Source organism: Heliangelus exortis, chromosome 14 (assembly GCF_036169615.1).
Source record: "Heliangelus exortis chromosome 14, bHelExo1.hap1, whole genome shotgun sequence".
In the NCBI taxonomy this organism is placed as follows: domain Eukaryota; kingdom Metazoa; phylum Chordata; class Aves; order Apodiformes; family Trochilidae; genus Heliangelus; species Heliangelus exortis.
This window is the reverse complement of record NC_092435.1, coordinates 7,148,221-7,171,330: the sequence shown is the minus strand read 5'-3', so window position 1 is coordinate 7,171,330 and position 23,110 is coordinate 7,148,221. Positions and strand designations below refer to the sequence as shown.

Below are 23,110 nucleotides of genomic sequence, written 5' to 3'. Positions count from 1 at the left end.
CCAACCCCTGCAATTAATTGATGTACAGCAAAAGATCTCAGCCCAAGTGCAGAATTTCTCCCCAGACAGGGGACACAGCCACAGAGGGGGCTGAACAGGACCACAGAGGAATTGCTCACAAATCTTCGGAAAAATGTTTCACTGGGCAGACAGGTTTGGATGCTGTTTCTAAGCCAACAGTTGTGTGGATTTGATTACTAAATGTCACTTAATCTGGGTCCCTGCCAGAGCATCCAGATGTGAATCTGAATATGAAAAGTCCAGGAGGGAGCAGGTGATGGGAGCTGCAGGAGCAGGCACCAAGCCCCCATCCTCGCTGCCAGCGTCCCAGCCCATCTGACTGTCTGTGACTGAGTTTACAAAAGCTCTCAGGCATGGCAAAGAACACACATAAAATGGATTTTCCTGTCTTTTCATCTTCGGTTGTGATGACAGCTCCCCAAAACCCTGACAGTTCCCCAAAAGTAGCACCAAAGTGCCCCGTGGGCAGGCTGCCCACTGCCGGGCGCTGCAGGGAGCTGCTCCCACCACCACACACATTTAGATTTCCAGATCGATAATCAATGCCAAAATCAATAGCAAGGAATTTAGCTACATTATAAAAACAGTAAAATCAGCCAATACTGAGAAATGACTATTGAGTCCTGTGTTTTCCATACTCACTTAGTCTAATAATGGTGAATGATATTTTCCAAGTACATTATTCAGCAATAAAACCACCGAATTATTTGATCTCTTTCTAACCTTTATGATTCTAAGCACTCTTTTTGACCCAGATTGAATGAGGCAACATCTGCAGAGCCTTTCACAAAATTGTACTCAGCGTGCACTATTGTAGGTCTGCTGCCAAAGATAAATGTTATTATTTTAAAGCCATCATCCTCCTAATAGATGAGCAAACGCACTCCATTAGCATAGCCTGCAGAGCTTGAGCACGGGTGAGAAAATGCCAGAGGGTTTTTGCTTAATGGAATTTTACATACCTGACTTAGGATGGGTTAATGCAATCCACCAACACAGGAATTTTAAAACCTGCCCTGTGGCATACACCTGCCATGACAAAAGATGGTATAATCCGACAAGCTCCAGATCCCCATGAGAACCACAAAGGATTCCTGTCCAGATCTCTGGTGGCCAACAGGGTGTGGAGACGAGGACCTCACCTGCATGACTCTGATGCACACAGACCTGCTCTATTTATCACAAACCTACATGATTTATTTAGTGTAAGGAGGAGGAGCAGCTGGGGCTTCCATCAGAGAGTGAACAAAGAGCAATACCTGTGATGCACATCTGTCCGCTGCAGCATTAGCAGTCACTGCACTCAAGCTTCCTCCAGCCTAAGGAGAACTCACCATAATTCCGTGTTAAACAGGGAGTCACTTCAAGGATAAGCCCTTATCACTTGTCCAGCTAACACAAGCCATTATTTCCTTCCAGATTTAGACTAGAAAGTAGAGGGAGACACTGAAGAAGCAATGTTCCAACATGTGCCATGGGCAAGCCCTGTCCTAACAGGAACAGCAAAACTGGGATCTGTCAACAGCCTTGATATCCCTTGGCTAAGCTCTGGGTGATGCTCTCCTGGGGACCACGACTGCAGGGGACCCCAGGAGACAGCCTGCCCATAGCCCTGCAAGTGCTGCACTGCCTGCAGAGCACCCCATCCACCACCTATCCAGAGAACAGTCTAATTTAAATTATAATTACACTTATAAGTACACAGATTACAACTATTTATGCTACAAATAAGACCATCCTGTATTTTAATTAACAGAAAATGATTGGAACTCAACTATAGCCTCTACTGGGAACAATATCTAATCATTTATTGAAGCGAGGCCATGCCCAGCCCCGCAGGCAGCCTGGCAGGGAAGGGGGAGTGGGAAGGGCAGGGGTCCCCCCCATCCCAGCCCTGGCACAAGAGCAGGAGCGGCTGTCCAAGGGGTGAGAGGGGTGAGAGGAGAGGTCTCCCAGGAGAGAAGGAGAGGGTACCTCATTGGAAAGCCTAAAACCTGTTCTGGGGAACAGCCCCACAGGCAGAGCCTGTGGATGGATACAGGCAGGGGATGAGGGGCAAGCAGGGCTCTTTCGGGTATTACGGAAAGAGCCAAGAGCCCAGAGACCTGGGAGGGCACCTGGCTGAGGAGCTCCTCTGGCTGAAAAACCCTCAGGAGGGACTTCAGGAGATGGCAGCTGGCAAATGTGGCTCTTCCACTGAGCTGAGCAGATGGGTGTAAGGTTATTCAAAGGCCTTAGCGGTGCCTCTACATCAGCCAACGGCAGGGAGAAACCACAGACTTCAAAGTGTTCAATACAACAGGAGCTAATTTGGAAACTACTACAGCACAGGCCATAAATAGCGTGCAAGACCCCCCTTACGATGCGATTTTAAAAAAACTTACTATAAATCTTTCCTAATTTAAAGGAAAATTCTTATCTGCCGTGTAAATATAGTTGCGGGAGCTTTTTTTATAGAGTCACCAAGAAGGAGATGCACCAGAAATGTGCATCAGAAATTCAGACTCTCCAAAAGGAAAAGCTGTCTAGCCTCTGCTTTCAATAAAGGTGAACCATAAAACACAAACCAATTGCATGAAAACATTATATATATATATATATATATACTTATATACTTATATATAGGCATATTACATACTCATTTAAATAACTGGGTAAAATACATAATAATTATGTACACATTTAATATGCTTAGCAATATATTGTGTATATTATATATCAGATAATATATAACGGAGAATATATGATGTTTAATATCCAGAATGTTATATATAAAGACATAATCATGATACCTTTATATAACGGTCTTTCCATCCAAGGGGAGGTTTTTTACTGTAAATACATCTTGGTACTGCCACCACCCACCACAAACTGCCCCGAATTCCTCCACAGATCCTTGTCACAAAACCTTGTGGTTCCACACAGCCCAGACCCCACTGTGGGCTGGAAAACCCTTGGTGAAAAACCCTTGGTGAAAAACCCTTGGAAAACCCAAAGCTGTATCAGTACAGGATCACAGCCCTGCATTGCCCACCCAAAAGCCAAAATATGTTGAACCATGGACTGTCCCAAGACACAGTGCAGCCATCAGCAAGAGACATGGTTAAACGTGAATGGGAGCTGGCGTGTTTATCTCTGCTAAGAAGTATTCAAACGAATTTTTCCAAAGGGAGAGCTTGGAGGGATTACATCAGGAAATGTATAATTTGGTTAGGCTGACCTCGGAATGGAATAAAAAGCAGCTGATTTCCATAATGTCAGCCCCAGTGCTCGGAGAGGTCAGGGAACGTGCATCGATACACAAAACACTTTGGGAGTCATTAAGCCGGAGAATTTGCAGAGACTGGTGATTTGGGGGAAGATTTAGAAGGAGCAGGGAGTGCATCTGGGGATGTTCAGGGCTCCCACCCCACCAGCTCTGGTTCCCTGTGTGCAGCGTGCCAGGACCAGCGATGTTCCCCAGGGCTGGCACACCAGGCACTGCCTACAGCCAGAGGCAGCTCTAGGAGGGGGAATAACAGCTCCGAGAGGGATGCCCAGGCCCATAAAGGCTGAGGCACGACTGGGAGCTGTGCCCTGTGCTTATCCATCACCATGTGCATGGAAGGCACAAAAAAGTGCTGAGTTACAGTGACCTCCCAAGGAGAAAACAAGACTGGCAACGCTGGCTGCAAAGGCAGCCTCCCGACTACTCGAACATCACTGCTGATAAGGCTTTAATTATTATCTCTGCTGAAAATAAGCCTTATTTCAACAGCCTGGCATGTCACGGAGCCGCAAACTTTCTCCGGGTTGGAAATTATCTCCATTTTCTTTCTTTTTTCCTCCCTGCTCTATACACAGCATTACTCAGAAGCAAGTCAAATCCCTTCCAATTATGTATCATGACGTTTCCCCAGTGTTACACTAAAGCAAGGCCCTTCACTTCTAAATGGCATGGTTTATAACAAATTGTCTGTTATACCAGACAGAAACTGATTTCCTCAAACCCAGCATATTAAAGTGAGTACATTCATTCTGTGTAACACACAAAATGTGATTATAACAGACACTTTGGGGGCTTTTTAAGGCTAGCAGAGAAGAGGAGGATAAGCTGGAGGGGAAGAAAGAATTGACAAGTAGAGAAATGACAGAGAAAGAGGAACAGCCACGCTGATTTCATTTCTTACAAAACAAAAATCTTTGTGTGTTGTAGAAATGTGCTTTAGTTAACACGGCCAGATAGCCAGAGCAAAAACTGCCAGTGCTGCCTGAAACGAAAATTGCTCTATTGTGCTTAGAAAACCATTTCCTATGGCTAGGAGAATGCTTTCCAGGTAGTAAAAAGCATATCTGAAACCACCAGGGCCTTATCCTGCAACTGTTGCTTGCTCAAATAATCCCCACAACCAAGAGGAGTCCAAACGAAATCAGTGTGAGTGAGGATTACGTGGGAGTGTATCAAGGTTGAGGGATTAGACCCGGATTATCACTAAACCCAGTAATTCCCCATCTTATTGATGATGGCCACCAGCTCAGGAGGCAGTGGCTTGCCATGGCCATGATCCCCAGGTCCAGGGCCAGGTCTGGGAGCTGCTGGGCATGTGGGTCCCTGGAGTACTCAAGTCTTTCTGGATCAGTGGCTGCTCCACCTTGACTTTCTGCAGTAGGACCTACCATATGAGCACCAGAGCAAGGCCACACGTGATCCACACCCTGCTCAGGGTGTAACAGCAGTGCTGTTGCTTCCCTTTCCTGCCACTGGCACGATGGAGCCATCCTAGAACCCTACAGAGAGAGTCAGTCTGTGCCAATTCCACCTTTGGATGTCCAGCCTTCCAAACAAGGCTCCCATTTCACACCTCCTCACCTCTCCTACACCAGGGACAGGCCACCGCTGTGGCTCTGGGATAAGACCAAAGAGCAGAGCAAGCTGCCATGCCCCAGGGGATGCTCCCTGTCCTGGGCCAGCACACGATGCTTCAAAACCGTTTCCCAAAGCAACACAGATTTTGGATGTCAAACTGTGGTGCAGCCATGACAGGAACATTGTTTTATTTTTAAACCACAAAGTCAAAATCCAGGTGTGTTACCCAAGGGTGGCTGCTCTACATGCAAGTTGTGTCCCAGGGATACTAAAAACTTCAGCAATTCAGAGCAGCTTCCACACCACCCCAATGCAACGTGCATTTTTATCAAGGAAGCTGCCTAATGGCTCCTATTAATTTTGATTTTTAATCTCCCGGTACAACATCCAGTAATATACATGCAAAACTTGACAACAAGCCCTTTTGGTTTCCAAGCTGAATTCTCCTCCAGCTCAGCAGGAAGGGGAAAAGAAAGCCCTCAGCATCAGCAAAGCCTCTGACTGGCAATGCCCTTGCAGCTCCAACATGTCCCACTCTCCCTCCTGCAAAACAAGTCAAAACACTGAAGGGGGCCAAGCCTCCTGCTGTCAGCTACAATCACCAGAGCTGCTCACAAACACTTTTTGCCATTGCTGCCTACAACCACAGGGATGCTAAACACCACGAGCAGGGGTCCCTCAACAGTACCCCGGGACCTAAGGGACCACCGACCCCCAGTGAGTCCAGAGCCTCCCAGGACATCCCCCACTACCTTCTTGGAAGCCCTAACGTGGCACAAGCAGAGTCAGCAGCCGAACCTGGCCCCCACCTGAAGGGAAAAGCTTTTCAAGGGTTGTCTCAAACTTCTTTTCCAGCCACAGAGGTGCAGCCCCGGCAGACACTTCTGTTTAAACATTTCTGGATCAGCAGGGAAAAGTGGGGAGCACCAATGAACCCAACCAGTGCCAGCACGGCACGGCCAGCCCCAAGACCTGCCACCACTGCTGCAGCTCAGGAAGAAACATTTCCTGAAGCTCCACAAGCAACACATCCCTGGGGACTTTTATTTCAAGGTTTCTGACTGCTGAAGTGAATGAGCCTCACATTAAAGACCAGCTACACTGCAAACCCACCCTGCCAAGACAGCACGGGTCTGCAGAGGCAGCTGCTTACACCCAGACACAACCATCCTATGCTAAGTGACACTGCCAGCAACACATTTACCTCCTTATTTTATCTTTTATCAACCGATGCTTTGCCTTCCCATCAGGAAAAGTCACTCCTAGGTGGAGCAGCAGCAATATCTCCCCAGTGCTGACACATCCTAAAGGCTCCCAGGGGAAACTCCATCGGCCTTGTTGCTGGAGGTTATTTCAAACCAGCCCAGGCAAAGTCCCTCTGGATGTACTGCAGGGAATGGATTGGCTCTGGAAACTCCGGGCAGGAACTGCATGTATTAAAACATCATCATCACCTGGAGATGTACCAATAGCACACTTCATACACATCTCATTACACTGTGACGCCTGCTAAGGCTGTGTTGGGCTACAGTGGGCACAAGGCTGCAATGCTCCCCTGTGGAAGCATCTGTTGTGGAGTTTCCATGTCATCCTCTGTGCCAGGACGGAGCTGTCACTCTATCCACTACGGAACCTTCTCATCCTCAGGACTCACCTGAATATTTAGGAGCCATCAGAGCCTACACCACCAGCAAGATAACGTGCCTTGCAACAGCTAGAGGCATAACGCTGACACTCTGCCAAAAAACATTCAAGTTCCCACCCTAAGCCAAACCTCCAAGCAGCTTCCAGTTGTGATTTCTCCTCCCCGTGCCCTGGCCCTGCCCTTTTGTCCAAAAGCATCCCCAGGGAGTCAGCAGATCCCACTGCGTGGGCTTCTAGAGGACACATTCTGACACTCCACGGAACTCATTACAAGAGGAACTCATTACTCTCCAGGCACAGGTACCAGCTCTTTGCAGCACATCCCACCTGCAGGAGCGATGGGGCAGCGGGGTCAGCTGGAACCACAGGGAGAAGCCACAAGAGGTCTTTCACCCCAGGGGTTCTTTGGAGAGCAGGAGGAACATGGGCAGCACTGCCTCTGCCCACAGCTGCCTGTTAACTTGATCAGCTGAGTTATGATGCTCCTGATGGTCCTTCCCTCCTCCCCAGCACCACAGACCTCCCGCTGCCGGCATGCACTTCTGCCTAATGCCGACTTGTGATGGATTTTATGATTGAATTTTGTCTGTGGCAGTGAATCACAGGCTGACAGGGTGCTCGTAGCAAAGCACCAGCCAGAAACGTGCTCGAGACCCCTCTCCAAAGGACACCACTCCTCAGGGACTGCTGTCCTCAGAATCCCTACAGCAACAGTCACCACCAACTTTGGGATGTGTCCCCCAGGAAGCTGGGCACCCTGAGCCCCAGACGGTACTCAGCAAAGAGACCAGACAAATCAGAGCATCAACAGGGGGACCCCAACACATGATGGGTGGTGTTTCCTGCCCTCAGCCTGGCCAGGCACAGTGCAAGGAGCAGGTGATTTTGGCAGCAGCTTTTCTGCCTTATTTACCAGAGACAGCTTTATCCCAGACTGCTCTGACTCAGACTCGGATGCAAAGTCCCTGCCTCTCCCCCTCAGGGCATTTGGGAGGAGCAGAGGAAGCTCAGCTCTGGATACATGCAAGCAAAATATGAGTGCTTATATCCAGGTTACTTCCATTCAATTATTGGTAAGAAACCCTATTACAGCTTTTATACTGGTAACAAAATTTAAATCAAGACTTAACTCTCTGGACCAGAGCTGGGTCTCTCCCACCATTCCCTCCCAAAGGCAGGTGGGCTCCCAGCCCCACAGCCCAGGCAACTGTATACTGGGCTCTGCTGGTTCACCCCGGCACTAGCTGCCTCCTTTGCAGCATCTCAGCAGGTTACCTTGAGAAGGCAACACTGTAGGGTGAGGAGCCTGCACGCCAAGAGCAAGAGAGGCTGGAAACACAGTCTGGCCAGAAGAAGGCCAAGTGTCTGTGATCTGTCACAGAGGTCCCAACAACCTCCTTTTGACCAGCCGGTCATTAAAAGCCGTGCCTCTGCTTTGAGTGATCAGCATTTGGGCTGGGAACACCCCAAAACTGGGCCAGAACCAGTCTGTGACCTCTCAGGTAGGTCATAGAGGGCCAGGCTCCGCTCTCCACAGAGCAAGTATAAATCTAAAGCAGCTCCACTGTCTCCAGCAGCACTATTTTGCATTTACACCAGCACACCGAAAGCAAAACAGAGCAAGCCATAAATATTTTAGCTGCTTTTTCAGCTTTGTTATTCTGTTCAAAGCAGGAAACATGACAAACCTTTGATTGTTTTGCTTAATACCAAACAATAATTCAAAGAGAGACAAACAAGCAACATTAAATGATGCCTGTGATGTACAGGAAAGCCGATGAATTAGAAGAGCTTGATGAGGACAGGGTGTGTCGAAGCCAGCACGTCTGTCCAACGTGGCAAGGGGACAGTCCCAGGCTAGGTGTGCAGATGGTCACACTGTGGTACCCCAGCACAAGCCCCTGCCTCCAGAGCAACAGCCACCAACACCCCTTGTGATGACCTTTTAAAAATCTCCTGCACAGGCAAGTGTCTCCTCCCTTGACCATTACTCAAAACCCACCAGGCAAAGCAACTTCCAACTTCCCCGAGGCAGCCTGGCCTGACCCACCCACACCAGCAGCCCCACCTGGGCATTTCTGAGGGTCTCTGAGGGGGGAGTGAAGCACCCACCCACAACCACATGTTCCCCAGAAGCCACAAGGTGGGTGCCCACCGCTCCTCTTTGCCTGTCCTCCATCACCCCCTCACTCTGGGATGTCCAACACATCGAAGCCACCCCTGCCTGTTTGCTCTACACCCCGTTTCACCAGCGCTCACGCCACACATGGTCCAGGTGCAAACCCATCAGGAAATCCACACTCACCTCGGGCAGTGGCATCCCGTTGATGATGAGGTCAGGCTGCTGGGGGCTCTGCCCCGTGAAGGTGTGATGGTAAATGTGGTTGGAGCCGGCGTTCCTGTTGTTCTGGCTCTCCACGTTGAGGAAGGTGCTTTCGGAGCGGCGGCAGCCCAGCGGCAGGGTCTGCTGGTGGTAGTCGAAGTAGTTGAGGGATGAAGTGAGGGAGGAGCAGCTCACAACGTTCATTTTATCCGTCTCTTCCACGTCCCGCGGTACCAGGCGAATATCGTTTTTGCTGATTTTCTTCTTCTTGCTTGATTTCTTCTGATGCCCATAGGAGTATTCGGCGATTCTGGGGGACAGAAGGAAAATGAAACAGCTGAGAGCATCCTGAACCCTGCCCCGCTAAATACACATGCAGGAACCCAGAGGGCTTGGCCCCATCTCCATTTAGGATTCTTAGTCATGCACATTACGTCATGTTTTGGGTCTGGTGGCACGACAGTCATTAGCTAATTTTCATATGTATAATGCTTTCAGGTCAAATACGAAAAATAATGGGAAGGAAGAAAGCCTATGTTTTTTTCTAGCATTTGTAATTGCTGATATTTAGTTACTAGGAGTAAAGTCCAGCCTGCAGAAGAGAAAAATTGAGATGTTAAATTCCATGGCTTGAAAAGGGTACATGCATTCATTTCCATGCATAATAAGGATTTTAAAAGTGATTTAATTTGGTCCTTGTAATGAAAATTCAAAATGAACAGCAGATTTTTTTCTCAGTTCATTTTCCATAGCAGTAAATAAAGCAGACCCAGAAGCAGTCCTAGCTGGCAGGCTCTATTCTCTCACACTCCAAAGGCTGTTTGTTTATTAATGTGTTATCCAAATTACTGGAGTCTTGACTATCTCCTGATAATACCTGATAACTTGAAATCTTTTCTCCAACCGCATCCTATTCCTCCCTCGCCCCCTGACACACACACTCCCTTTTGCTGGGAAATGCCTTCATCTTCTGGAAATCGGAGAACAACAACTGTGTTTTGCAAAGAAAAATGATCCTTTTTGACCTTTTTTTTTTTACTGCAAGCTTATTTTTCACTGCCTTTCGTTCCTTTTTTTCTTCCCACCTGCCAAAAGAATCAACTGATGAAAGTGCCCTCTTTGCCTTTTGCAAAACACCAGAGGAAAAAAAAGTTACCATAAAACAGCCCCTGAGCAAATAATGACAGTAATGCACCTTGCATTAACTGGGTATGCTTGGCTCAGAGTGACTGTGGCTCCTTCTCTCCATAGTAAGCAACACAGCCCCAGCCAGATGAGCTGGTACGTGCAGATCAGTGCCCAGCTCAGTATTTCCCAGGGAAGCACATGAAATGCTGACCCACGGTCAGACACACACATTTGAATGTCAAGACTTTGCTCTTCTTCTTCTTATGATAACAGCATTAAAAAAAAATTAAAAATCAAAAATACAATGGAAATAACAGGAGTAATGTGTTGAATTAATAGTAGTTTATCTAGAAAGGCAAATATTGGAGAAATATTCTTGTTCTAAAAAGCTAATTGCCTGAGCATCAAAATGCCACCAGTCGAACAGCTCTCATACAGCCTTATGTTCCTCATAAATTAAGGCATTTTATGAAGACTCCCTAGCACCTGTCATGAAGAACCTCTGAAATAAGGCACTGCAAAGCCCAGAGACACACAACCCAGCAGAGGGAGAGGGTGCCCCATGGTCACGGCCGCTGCTGAGCCTACCTGGTGCTTCTTTACCTCTGCAGCTGACTTCTGCTCAGATGCATGCTGACAACAGCCCGTGCATCCCCCTGAGCGTGCACATAAATCAGGGGAAGGCAGGGATTTCTGTTGTGCCAACCATCTATATGCTGCTGACTCGTCTAACAATGCTTGATGAAGCTTTAATTGTTTTGTTTACCTAAATGTTTAAGTTTGGCAATGCAAGAGCCCAATTATTTCCTGCAGGCATTCATTTTGCTGTCCTTTCTCTATTGACCAATTATTTAATTAAACTGCACTTCATTAATCCCTAGGCCATCACAATAAACCCAGGGCTTATACATATGTGTGAAGCTGTTGGGGGCACCGCCACAACGCGATTTTTATCCATTCAGGTCCTATTCTCATTTAATGGGCCGAGCTGGCAAGAAATCTGGTATATGAGCTTTCACTTGAAGCTAGACATCCCATAATACAGCACAGACCGACCTTTATTTGCAGACGATTTTTCCCCCATCGAGCAAAAGGGCTTCTTAGGAACGCACTTTGCGCTGTGAAAAAAGGGGCATAAAACCCGAACTCGCTGGCATTATTCCTGCGTAAATACAACTTTAAAGACGGCACATCCCCCCGCGCCGCAGAATTGCCGGGGGCCAGCGTGCGTTTCCAAGGTAGAGCAAAATTAATTTCCATCCCTCCCCTCTGAAACGACTCGGTGCCGAAGGAATGGAGAAGTCATGGCTATTTCACTAGTAACAGGATTAAACCATTTATGAGGCATTGCAGCTGCTCTTTTATGGCATCTGATTGATATTCATGTGTGGTTAGCATTTGTCTCCTAACTTGTGTAACACAGAGAATAGTAAAAGAGAGACAATAATCGCCGGGCTGTTACATATTCAGGGGACTGGATTTCCCCTATCAGCCTTTCAGCAGCTCCGGGGGCGCGGGGCTGACCTCCCCCTCCGGCATTTTGGACGCGGGTAGCACGCACCCAGCCGAGGGCAAATAACGCAGAGCTGCGAAAAATCCTCCCTCACCCCCATCGCTCCCAGCCCAACCGCCTGCTGGACCAGCACCCCGGGGGGAACGGGGTGATTTTGGCCACTATTTTCTCCAGTTGGCCCCGTGGCCAGCCGTGGCCAGGAGCCGCAGCGGGTACACAATAGCCCTTTTGAACGGCGAGCGAGGGCTGAGGGATGCGGGATGCCACGGGGGCCGCTCGCCCCGTCTGCTGCGGGGCTGCTGCGGTGGGCTGGGGAGCTGTGCCCCCTTCCCCCCGGGGAGCTGTGCCCACGGGAACCAGGAGGGGCTGTGCCCACGGGAACCACGGGGGGATTTGCCCAGGGGAACCAGACACGCCGCTTCCAAACTGTTCCCTGCGAGGGAGCGCAGAAAATCAGGGATGCTGCAACAGATTGTCAAGCCGCACAATTAAGTCGATTCCTTACTCGGCAGGGATTTCTGCTCGCCTCCCAGAGAAGGGTTTTTTTTTTGTTTAAAGCTTCACAGGAAATTTCCTTAGAGGGACAGGAACCTCACTGTTGCTCCTAATGCAAATATAAACCGCCACCACCACACACACACACACACACCCCTTCCCAAGCATACAGCAGCAAATGGAAAAGTAACTGTGAAAAGAACCACTGGAGCAGCCCTGGCAGGTGCACACAAACAAAGATGTCTTTACCTGCAGTTGTAGGTCCTGATTTCCTTGTTATCCCTTTTGCACTTGACTGCCACAAAGATCATGGTGACAAAAAGAATGGCTGCGATAGACCCCAGGGCAATAATGAAAATGAGGGAGAGGTTAACAGATCCTATGGACTCCTGGGCATCCAGGGCTGGAGACAGGTATATCAAAATCAAGGCAGAGGCTGAGAGAGATGTTTTTCCATGGTCATGAGCCACCACGATCAGCTCATAGGCTGTCTTTGCGTTCTCCCCAAAGGCTCTGGTGGTCCTTATCTCTCCATTGACCTGGTCTATCTCAAAAAAACCTCTGTCTCCTTCCACCATTTCATAGGATAGTCTGCCATTTTCACCCTCATCATAGTCGTCTGCCTTGACCACTGTCACCAAGTAGCCAACCCCCGCATTCCTGGGGATGTACACCTCCGCGGTCCCATTGACCAGTGGTGGGGCTGTGATCACAGGAGTGTTGTCATTGACGTCCAGGACAATCACCCTGACGGTGGCATTGCTCTGGAGAGAGGGGTTACCCCCATCTTTTGCCAAGACCTTGAACTCAAAGGACTTTGTCTGTTCATGATTGAAGGACCTCAAAGCATAGATATCTCCAGAGTTGGGGTTGATGGAGACATAGGTGAAGACAGGCATGTCCCTGACTTGGGAGGGCACAATCTGGTAGGAGACACTGCCATTGAGGCCCAGGTCAGGGTCCCTGGCTGAGACTGAGAGGAGGTAGGCCCCCGGGGTGTTGTTCTCCTGCACAATGACCTGGTAATAGGGCTTGGAGAAGTGTGGATGGTTGTCATTCTCATCGGTGATCTTGACAGTGAAGGACTTGGTGGCCTGTAAGGAGGGGACACCATTGTCTTTGGCCTGGATGGTGAGGTTGTACTGGTCCCTCTGCTCCCGGTCCAGACGGCCATCCACAAGGATGGTGGAGAAGCTCTCATACTCCTGGAGCCGGAAAGGCACGTTGCCCAGGAGCTTGCACTGCACCCGCCCATTGGCCCCCGAGTCACGGTCTGACACCCGCACCAGGGCGATGACGTACCCTGGTGGGGCGTTCTCGCTCACCTCCACCAACTCGCTGTTGACGGAGAGCAGGTTGATGAGAGGTGGGTTGTCATTGGCATCTTGGACACTGATGGTCACTTTGCAATGGGCAGGGATGGAGTTAGGCCCCAAGTCCTTGGCCTGCACATCCAGTTCATAGACGTGACCCTCCTCGTAATCAATGGCACCACTCACCGTGATCAGGCCGCTCTGGGGGTCAATTTGGAAGAGGTCCCGGGCCCGTTCTGAAACGTAGCTGTGGAAAGAGTAAAGGACCTGGCCATTGGTGCCCTCGTCTGGGTCAGAGGCGTTGAGGCGGATGACCGGAGTACCCGGCGGGGCATTTTCAGGCACGCTGACGGTGTAGGCCGGCTCCTCGAAGAGGGGGTTGTTGTCATTGGAGTCGATGACGCGGATGCTGAGCTCCACTGTGCCAAAGTTGGGTGGGTCACCGCCGTCCAGCGCAGTGATCACGTAGCTGTAATGGGACTGGGTCTCACGATCCAGGCTCTTCTCCACCACCAGCTCAGCAAAGCGGGACCCATCGCCCCGGGTCTTGGTCTCCAGCCCAAAGAGGTCATTCGGGGTGATCTCATAGCTCTGCACACCAAAGCTGCCCGAGTCTGGGTCATAGGCACTCTCCAGTGGCACCCGGGTGCCGGGACTGGCCGTCTCCGAGATCTCCAGCTCAATTTGGTCCGTGGGGAAGCTGGGTGCATTGTCATTGAGGTCCTTGATCTCCAGCTTGATCACACAGATCTCCATGGAGCTGGACATCACCTCCAGCGAGATGACGCACTTGGGGCTCTGCCGGCACAGCAGGTCCCGGTCAATCTTCTGCTTGGTCACCAGCAGCCCCGACCCGGGGCTGATATCCACCAGGTGGGGGGCTGAGTTGGAGACCACCCGGAAGGCAGCGGGCTGCCGAGGGTCCAGCACGAAACCGGCGTCCCGGGCGTCCTTGGCGACGTTGGCTATCACCGTGCCGGCCCGCTGCTCCTCCTCCACCGAGTACTTGAGGTTGACGAGGGCTCCGGCGCCGGCCCACAGCAAGGCGGCCCCGAGCAGCGCCGGGAGAGCCCCCATCGCCGCCTCCCCCGCCGCGCCGCGCCCCGACGGCGGCTGGCCGCCCGCCCGCCCGCCTCAGGGGCCCGCCGCCCTCATGCGGGCAGCGTCCGCCGGGCTGCCCCGGCGGCGGCGGGCGGCTGCGGGCACCGGAGCCGCGGTCCCCCGCGCCCACACCAACGCAGCCCGCTCAGGAGCTCCGAGCCGGTGGCGCCGCGGATGGGCTGGGCATGGCGTGCGGGAGCTGGAGCGGAGTGCCGAGCCCGCGGGGTGCCGAGCCGAGGGGTGCCGACCCGAGCTGAGCCGAGCCGCGCGGTACCGTGCCGAGCGGTGCCGAACCGAACCGAGCCGCGCCGATCCCGCTCCCGCCGGCGCTCGCTGCGGCGGCCGCGCGCCACTGCCCGCAGTCCGGAGCGCCGGCGGGCGGCGCGAGGGCGGGCGGCACGGGGGCGGGCGGTGATGCGGAGCAGCCAATGGGAGCCGGGAGGCGGGGCCAGCGCGCCGCGTCTCCGCCAATGGGGCCGCGCTGAGCAGCGCTGCCGGGCGGGGGGGCGGGGCCGGGGCGGGGCTGGCGCGGAGCGGCGCGTCCTGTGGCGGCGGCGGGCGCGGAGCGGAGCGGAGCGGGCGGGATGGGTCTGGCGGCCCGGAGGTTGTTGCCCCGCGGCGCCGAGCCCGGGAGCTGCGGGAGCACCGGCGCTTCGGGGCGCCACCGCGGCAGCCGCTGTGTGGCTGCGGTAACCGGCGGCTCGTCCTTCACAGGGAGGCGGAGGAGCGCCGCGGGCACCGGGGTGGGCGCTTGCCAAGGCTGGGCAGCGGGGACGCTGGGTCGCCGCTAAGGATCCAGGCCCTTTCACATGCTTTCCCTCAGAAGCAGGGGAGAGCCTGCCCTGCTCCCGCTGCACCGCGACCCGGGCGGGGTCTCCCGGGAGCTGGCGTGGGACCCGGTACCGCCAAGTCCTCCCAGGCCGCTCCAGCCCCGGCAGCGCTCGCTGCTCACCCCTATTGATTGGGGAGAGCAGCCACGGTACCGTGTTCTTTTGAAAACGAAATAAAACTAATTGTCCGCCTGCCTGTGCCTTACCTCCTGCCTCCGCGCACGACACTCACTTTCCCGGGGTCTAATTAACGGGGGCACCGGGGAGATGTCACCGTGTCGCGGGCCTGGGGCCGGTGCTGCCCCTGGCGGGCTGCGGGAGCGCTGCCGGCCGGTGCGGGCGGGCGCTCCGGCGCTCAGGTTGGAGCCTTTCGGCTGCACACCTCCAGATACCTCGTTCCCTTCCCTCCGGCCCTACCGAGGTTAAAGGAGGGGCCGGGTGCCGGCGCGTCCCTGCGGCAAACCGCCCCGGGAGCCCGCTGGTCGATCGCAGCGAGCCGGCGCCGCGGCGGGGAAAGCGGCGGGACGGGCTGACCGGCGAGAGCTGCATCGGCACAGACATTGCCGAGGGGGTGGGGGGGCTGGAGCCGACACCTCACAGGAGGAGCCAACCCGCGCGTCCATCCCGGACACCACCCGGTTCGGCCCGGTCCAGCCCAGCCCCGGCCCCTTCCCCCTTCCGGCCCGGCCGCGCCGTCGGGCCCCACCGCGCAAGGGACAAGGGCGCCATCTCGCGGCCGCTGCCGGGAGGAGGAGCGGCGGGACCGGACGGGCCCCGAGAACTCCCCCGGCATTGGGCGGGACCCGTCGGAGCGGTTCCGCGCCGGCTGCGGGGGAACACAGCTCGGCACCACCCCCTTGGATGCCCCCCTGATCCACCTCCCCGGGATGGTCGGGACATCACCTCCTCCAGGTACGCCATCAGCCGGGACAACTTTCCAAGGAGTACACCCCCTCCACGGACACCGTCCCCCGGGACAACACCCTCCAGGGACACCACCTCTCCAGGGACTCCACCCCTCCAAGGACACCACCCCCTCCAGGGACAACACCCCTCCAAGGACAACACCCCTCCGAGGACACCACCTCTCCAGGGACACCACTCCTCCAAGGACACCACCTCTCCAGGGACACTATCCGTCCAGGGACACCACACCCTCTAGGGACACCCGAGGGGATCCTCCCTGCTCCCCGGGACACACGGGAGGGGTGCAGGGTCCCTCTGCTCCTGGCTACCGTGTCCTGGAGGAGAAGGAGCAGGAGCCAGCGGACGGAAGAGCCTTTGCCAGGAGTTCATCCCCTCGCCGGGGACTCGGTCACCACCAAAGCCACCACCAAGAAGGTGACCCACTGCGCGGGTCCCACGGGAGAAGAATTCGGGACAGGCAGGAGGAGACAGTGCAAACGGGCAAACCTTTCTCTCCCGCATTCGTGAAGTCTTCCTTGGACAAATTAATTCTGATGACTTGAACTGTACCATGTGGCTTCAAAATGTGGCTGAAGGATCATAAACAAAGGGTAATTAGAAACAGGGGGAGGTGTTTATGGGGTACTGCAGGGATCTAGGTTAGGTCTGCCCTCATTTAATATCCTCATTAATGACCTGGAAAGAGGGAGTAAACTACATGTTAATGAATTTGGCAGATGATGTTATATTGGGAGGTGGTGTGAACTCCAGCAAGCATAGAAAATTAACAGAAAAAAAGGGCCTAGTGAGATTAGAAAGATGGGCAGGAAACAGCAACAGGAGCTGTGCCTATCTCGGACAGAGAGGAGTGAGTGCTGCAGAGAGGACAAGGAAAGTCCCAGAAGGAAAGTCCCCCAAGAGCAGAAGGGTCAGCAATGGCTGAGCCAAAACAGCAGCACTGCACCAGAGCCAGAGTGACACCCCAGAGAGGGGCCTGGCCTCAGCAAGGGAGCCCCAGGGGACAGACAGCGAGAGCAACCCAGGAGGCGGGAAGGTTGGATCAGCAGCTGATGAGCAGGGATGTTGTGGAGGTGCTGGGAGGCTCAGGTGTGGCCCAAGCAGAGCATGGGGCTCCCTCGGCACGGGGGCATTGGCAGCAGTTCAGAAAGAAGCCACACAAATGATCAAAGGCACAGGGAGACTGATTTCTGAAGGAAGATTAAAAGGCTTAAATATATATATTGCTTGGCTAAGAGCTGTCCGTGGAGAGACAAACTAAGAGCTTTACAGATCTGGTTGGTGTAAATAGAGAGGGAAGGAAGGAATTATTTAATAGAGTACAAGGGGCATCACCAGAAGGGATGACAGGAAATGAAGAAATGGAGTATTTAGGTTGAATGTCAGAGGGGAAAAAATCCCCTCTGCAGACAGTGAAAATTATGAGACTGTGATGTGATTCCCTGGAGGGGGAAAGTTCTGTGGCTTGAGATATTTAAAACCAGACAGGATTGGTCTGAATATAAAGGCATGAGCCACTGGCAGGGGATGTATGGGAGAGGAAGAGCTGGGCAGGGACACACCTCATTTTCCAGCTCCTTTTCCATGAAGTGTTTCTTTGCATATATCATACATAAAAGAGCTGCATATTTTATTTATTGCCTATATGTATTTCTGCTGCTGAAAAGGAAAACACTGACACAATGGATGCTGTGCCAGGCACGTTCTAGCCAGGCAGGGCTGAAAATACCTCCATGTTGGTATGAAAGGGCATTAAAGGAGGGCTAAGTGACAGGCATGAGGTTGCTTGGCTGATCCATGGTGTATAACCCTGGCTGCTGTGTCTCTACACAGTGATGTGCCCTTGGACCACAAGATCCCCTGCAGGTTTATCTTCTGTAGAGCACCTCATATCTCAGTGGCTTTCTGCAGGGCACTCTCCAGGTGGCCAAAGAGAAGCCAGGCCACAACATCACCCAAAACCTTGGTTAACTCTCCACCCTTTCACCCCCAGCTAATGCTCCGTTTGCTAGAGGCTGTGACAGGATCCCTTTGGAGCAAAACAGTCATCGATTGCAGTCCCACCCCTCCCCATTTCCTGCCTCACTGGAGGTCTGTGAGTGCTGTCAACAAAATGGATTAATAGTCCTATTATCAGTTCAGATGGATAGCCCGGGTGAGGTGAAAACATCGCGTCCCAGGGAACTCAAGTAGGCACATTAATAAAGATGCCACACATTGGCTCTGAAATCTAAAAGCTTTGCTCCACTCCTTGCAACACAATTAGTTTATCCAAAGCCCAACACTCCCATTGCAATGCACCTGCCACTGCCCCTAGCACCAGTGTGTGGTGGCCTGGCTGGGAACAAGGGGACTGGTGGCATGGTGTTCCCCCTACCAACCCTCCTGCAAGAGCTCTCCATGCGGGACAGCAGCTCATTAGGTAGCACCAAGGAGCTGCCCTGTCCCCATGGTGCCAGCTCACTGACCCCTCAGCATCAGGCTGGGGGCACCAGGGCACAGGGAGCTGGTGTGACAGGGTGGCACTGCGGCTTGTCACTCAGCTGCTCATTGATGGCTATGGGCAGAGCGTTAACAAAGCTATTGGTTCTGCCCACGCTGTAAAATCAAGAAAGCTTTTAATTAAAAGCAAGTGGTGCAGCTTGCAGCCCTTTGTTTGAGCACTAACGTGAATGACTTTGCTTTCCAGCCCAGCATTTATGGCTGTCTCTCTTGTACCTGTCAAAAAGTAAATCTCAGGATCTAAAACATGTATATTTAAAACTATGGTATCAGTGGGCTGTCAAGCCTGAGGTTTTTTATTAAACATTCCTTGTGCAGGAGGTGAGGGGAAAGGACGAGCACAGAATGAGGCTGGCAAAACCATCCCCCACAGAGGTGGCATCCACTTGGACCCCTGCCCCACTGCCCCAATCCACCACTTGCATCTTCTGGTAGAGCAAGGGTGGTGCTCCCCCAGCACCCTATTTCTCCAGGTGTGGTGTAGAACTGTAGAAAACATGTACAAAATAGTCTGAAAGTTTTGAAATTTGTTTAAAACATCAAAGAGGAACTTTATCTTTTTAATTTTTCAGAACCTTTCTTTTAATTTCACATTTCTGAAGTGTTGTTTTTCCCCTTTCCAGCACCTTTTCTTTTTAGCTACTAGGTGAAGTAAAATAAATGATGTAGGTTTATTTTCTCCTTTCTTTGCTTATCCAGTTCTGCAAAACTTGAAAGCTTTTCAAAGCATTTAGGTGTCGAGAGTTACAGTTCAGGTTTGTGCTTTTTTTTACCCTTAGCCATGTTTCTAATATCACAGCAAACTAGAAAAAGACTGTAGCATAGAAAAAGAAAATGAAGAAATAGGAAAACGTGGAGAAAAATCCCTAGACCATTTAGCCATCAGACATCTGCCATGTGTGGAGAGAGGGAATACCTACACAGGAGAAAAACAGAGAATTTTATATTTGGGGAGGAGGGGTGTTTGGAAAATAAGACAAAGCATGCAGCTTAGAATTAAACACACAATTTTTTTTTTACCCCTCACGTAGGGATTGAGTGCATGCCCACTCCCAAGAGGTTTTGGAGCAAGGACAGCCTGCCCAGCACTGTCTCTACCAGCCAAACTTTATCGAGCATCCACGGGTCTTGCAGACATCTGTCCATGTAACTCTGTTAGCAGTTTGCACGTAATGCAGATAAGGGACGGCTGCTGTAAAATATTGAGTCTTTAGGCTATAAAAAACTGTCTTTCTAAGCTGAAATCTAACTTTATTTGTACTCCAGCAATTCCACCCAAGTCAGCAGGGTTTCCTGGCTGTTAGCAAGGGCAGCGTCTGGCACGCTCCTTCCACAGGAGAGGTTAAAGTGCCAAAGAGAGGACAGCATCCCTCAGAGGAATTTGATAAACTCCTATTACTCAATAGTTTAATTCAGTTTTACTGATGCTGCATCTTTTATCAAAGATTACATAATGCTGAATAATCATGAAGCACATAATGCAGAGCCAGACAGGCACTTATAATCAGATTTAAAGCCCATATTAAAAAAGTAGCAGGTGCAGAGCTAATTCTTCTCTCCTGTGCTGGGATCGGTCCAGAGGAAGCTGTCACACAGCCTGCCTGGCAGCAAAAACTGGGCAGGGGGATGAAGAATAAAATGGTGCTTTCTGGAGGTGCCTAAGGAGTGAGGCAGGTGCAGGCTGTGCACAGGCAGCCAGGGAGCTGGGCAGGGGCTGACTCTCAGCAGCCTGCATGGGGTATGGAATTATTCAGTTGGAAAAGACCTTTAAGATCACCAGGTCCAACCGTTAACCCAGCACTGCCAAGACCACCACTAAACCATGTCTCTCAGCACTACATCTATCTGGCTTAAATACTTCCAGGGATGGTGACTCTACCACTTCCCTGGGCAGCCCGTGCCAGTGCTTGACAACCCTTTCAATGAAAAAAATTTTTATATATCCAATCTAAACATGCCCCTTGAAAAACTTGAAGCCATTTTGTCTTATTTTAACACTTGATATTTGGGGGAAGAGACCAACACCACCTTCACTCCAACCTCCTTCCAGGTACTTGTAGAGAGCAAGAAGGTCTCCCCTCAGCTTCCTTTTCTCCAGGATAAACCCCAGTCCCTTAACCACTCTTTCCAATCCCATCTATGAAGATGAGAAGCAAAAAAACCACTGTGTCATTGGGGGTCTGCTAGAGGTGGTGATGCTTTTTCCTCCCCTCACTGGCCCATGTCTCACCAGCTGCTGTCAGCATTCGTTAATGCCTGTGACAAATGAGCACACAGGTTCCCAGGCCACTTCCCAGAGGGCACAGTATGAAAGGCTACAGCTGAAACCAGTGTCTCTGCTGGCTGCATCAGCTGAGAGACTAGGACCAGCGTGGCAGGGAGGTGTCCCTGCTTGGGGACACCCAAGAGCTGGGCGTGCTGCTGAGTGGGCCAAGCCAACCATGGCTGAGATCAGCACCAAGCACCAAACAGCATCCTCACTGCTGACTGACAGCCTGCTGCGGGATCACACAACAAAACGATGCAGCTTGGTTGATTTAATCCCTTTCCTTACAAGAAAAGCTGACCTGAGGGGCTGCTAAGGGCTGCTGGTCACCTTGCAAGACGCTCCTTTGGGTGCAGCAGCACACCTGCACCTGGCAGCCACACTGTTCAGCCCTGCTGGATAAATATTTCCCATGCAATCAATTCCAGCGCATAAAACCATCAACCAGGATAACCTTGTGATCAAATGGCCAACAGAGAAAAGTGCTTAATATTATCCACTCCAGATAATGAGCTGTATTTCCAGCGCAGGCCCCAAACACACATCACCGTGCATTAAATGCCACGCACAACAAGTTAAGGAAAGATTAAGGAGGAGAGAAGAGTGAGGGTGGATAACAAAGCACAAGGAAATTGCAATCTCTGCCACCGGCGCGTGCAGGAGCGGAGCCGAGGGAGCGCTGCAATGCAGCTCAGTGCACAATTGCCTGGTGGACCTTCAGGAAGGAGCTTTGGATGCCTGCCTGGATTTACAAACCATGCGTGCTGTTACCCATACAGGTGAAGAACAGACGGCCTTAGGGTTTACAAGACAGCAATGCCATGGATGAATTAAGAGGCAACGAAACTTCTCTCTGCAGGAGATCTGCCTGCCGGCAAAGGTTATTCGAGGCGATGGGAGAATCTCTGCTCTTCCTACCCTGCTTACAAATAGCACATCTTAATTCAGTCTCCAGGTCCTTGCATGGACAAACAGATTGTGAAGGTTGGGGGGAATAGAGACGCTTCAGGAAGGACGGTGATTTAGAGAAATAGGGCAATGCAATATCTCCAGTCTGAATGGCAGCACGGTTAATGCACAGAGCTTCGCAAACTCCGCACAGCTGCTCCAGCAACTTCCATTCCATCTTTCAAAACAGTCACGAAGACAAGTAAATCACTTATTCTACATTTTTCTTTCTATTTTTCTCCCCCCTTTATTACAGCGTGCTACTTAGACTGCTGCTGACCCCGCAGGATAAAAGAGAGTCTGCAATGTTTCTTTCTTCCAGCAGAAACTAGATACCTGGCTCTGACAGAGAGCTGACAGCTCCCAAACATTCACTTGCTTTTACGCCCAAGCCACAACCCTCCTGACCAGCATGCCAACAGAAAAACCATTTCTGGGATCTCCAGCCTCCTGCCACAGCACACAGCTCCAGCTGAGAGATTTCAGCAGCACTCTTCAGCTGGCACGATTTGCCCCAGCTCTGGAACACCCGATGGAGATGTGTAGCACCAGCTGAGGAGCAGCAGCAGGGCTGGGATCCAGCTCCATCTCACCAAGGAGCCCACATCAGGGAATCTGGCACCTCTTCCTTGCTGGTGTTGACTGAGCAGCATCCCGCAGTTTGGTGTTCCAAACACTTCCTGCCTGCATCCTACTCCCAGCAGTTAGCAGTCCAGGCGCTAATCCCACCATACTTCCCTCTTCCCCTCCCAATTCTGCAACTGCAGATGCAGGGAAACAGTAGAATACACCCACCAAAACCTCTGCACTCCCCCAGCATTGCCTCGTGGATCGTTTTCACCCACCAAACTGAGATTTTCATGCTATGGCACCATGCCTGTGCTGTCTGAAACCAGCCTGATGCTCCCACACTGTAACCCAGCCGGGCTACTGGTGGTGTTTGGGCAGAGCGTTTGGAGATGTGAATGTCAGGGAAAGAGATTTGTCACATAACATCACCTATCAGAGAAGGGAGAAAAGGCTAGAAAAACGCCTAACAATTGCTGTAATTATGGCCCCTTCAAATGGCTACACGAGGTGTGGGGGAAAGGGCTGGCATAGCTTCTCAGAGCTGAACCTGGGGTGGATGCTGTTCCAAGCCAGTGATTAATAGTCTGCTAGGATTTGTTTTGGCATGGTGAAAAACTGAGCGCAGCGTCTCAGAAAGATGCCAGATGGAGGGCCCAGAGCTGAGCCCCCCGGCCAGGCACCAGCAC

At 51.8% G+C, this 23,110-nt stretch overlaps 1 protein-coding gene and 1 long non-coding RNA gene across 3 annotated transcripts in view; one reads left to right on the top strand and one right to left on the bottom strand.

The window, feature by feature from the left end:
* PCDH19 (protocadherin 19) overlaps nt 1–14,758 on the bottom strand; it is a 57,877-nt gene extending 43,119 nt beyond the window's left edge. For both annotated transcript variants that reach the window (XM_071757598.1, XM_071757599.1), the window contains exons 1-2: nt 12,220–14,758; nt 8,817–9,144 (exon numbers count right to left, since the gene is read on the bottom strand). In XM_071757598.1, the coding sequence (XP_071613699.1) occupies nt 8,817–9,144; nt 12,220–14,360 (2,469 nt within the window). In that variant the 5' untranslated portion in view covers nt 14,361–14,758. The remainder of the gene's footprint in view (nt 1–8,816; nt 9,145–12,219) is intronic.
* A 1,844-nt stretch (nt 14,759–16,602) lies between these two features.
* Nucleotides 16,603–18,374, top strand: LOC139802638 (uncharacterized). The gene is made up of 2 exons (XR_011728733.1): nt 16,603–16,731; nt 18,132–18,374. It is a non-coding gene; the product is annotated as an uncharacterized lncRNA (long non-coding RNA).
* Nucleotides 18,375–23,110: the final 4,736 nt, after the last annotated feature.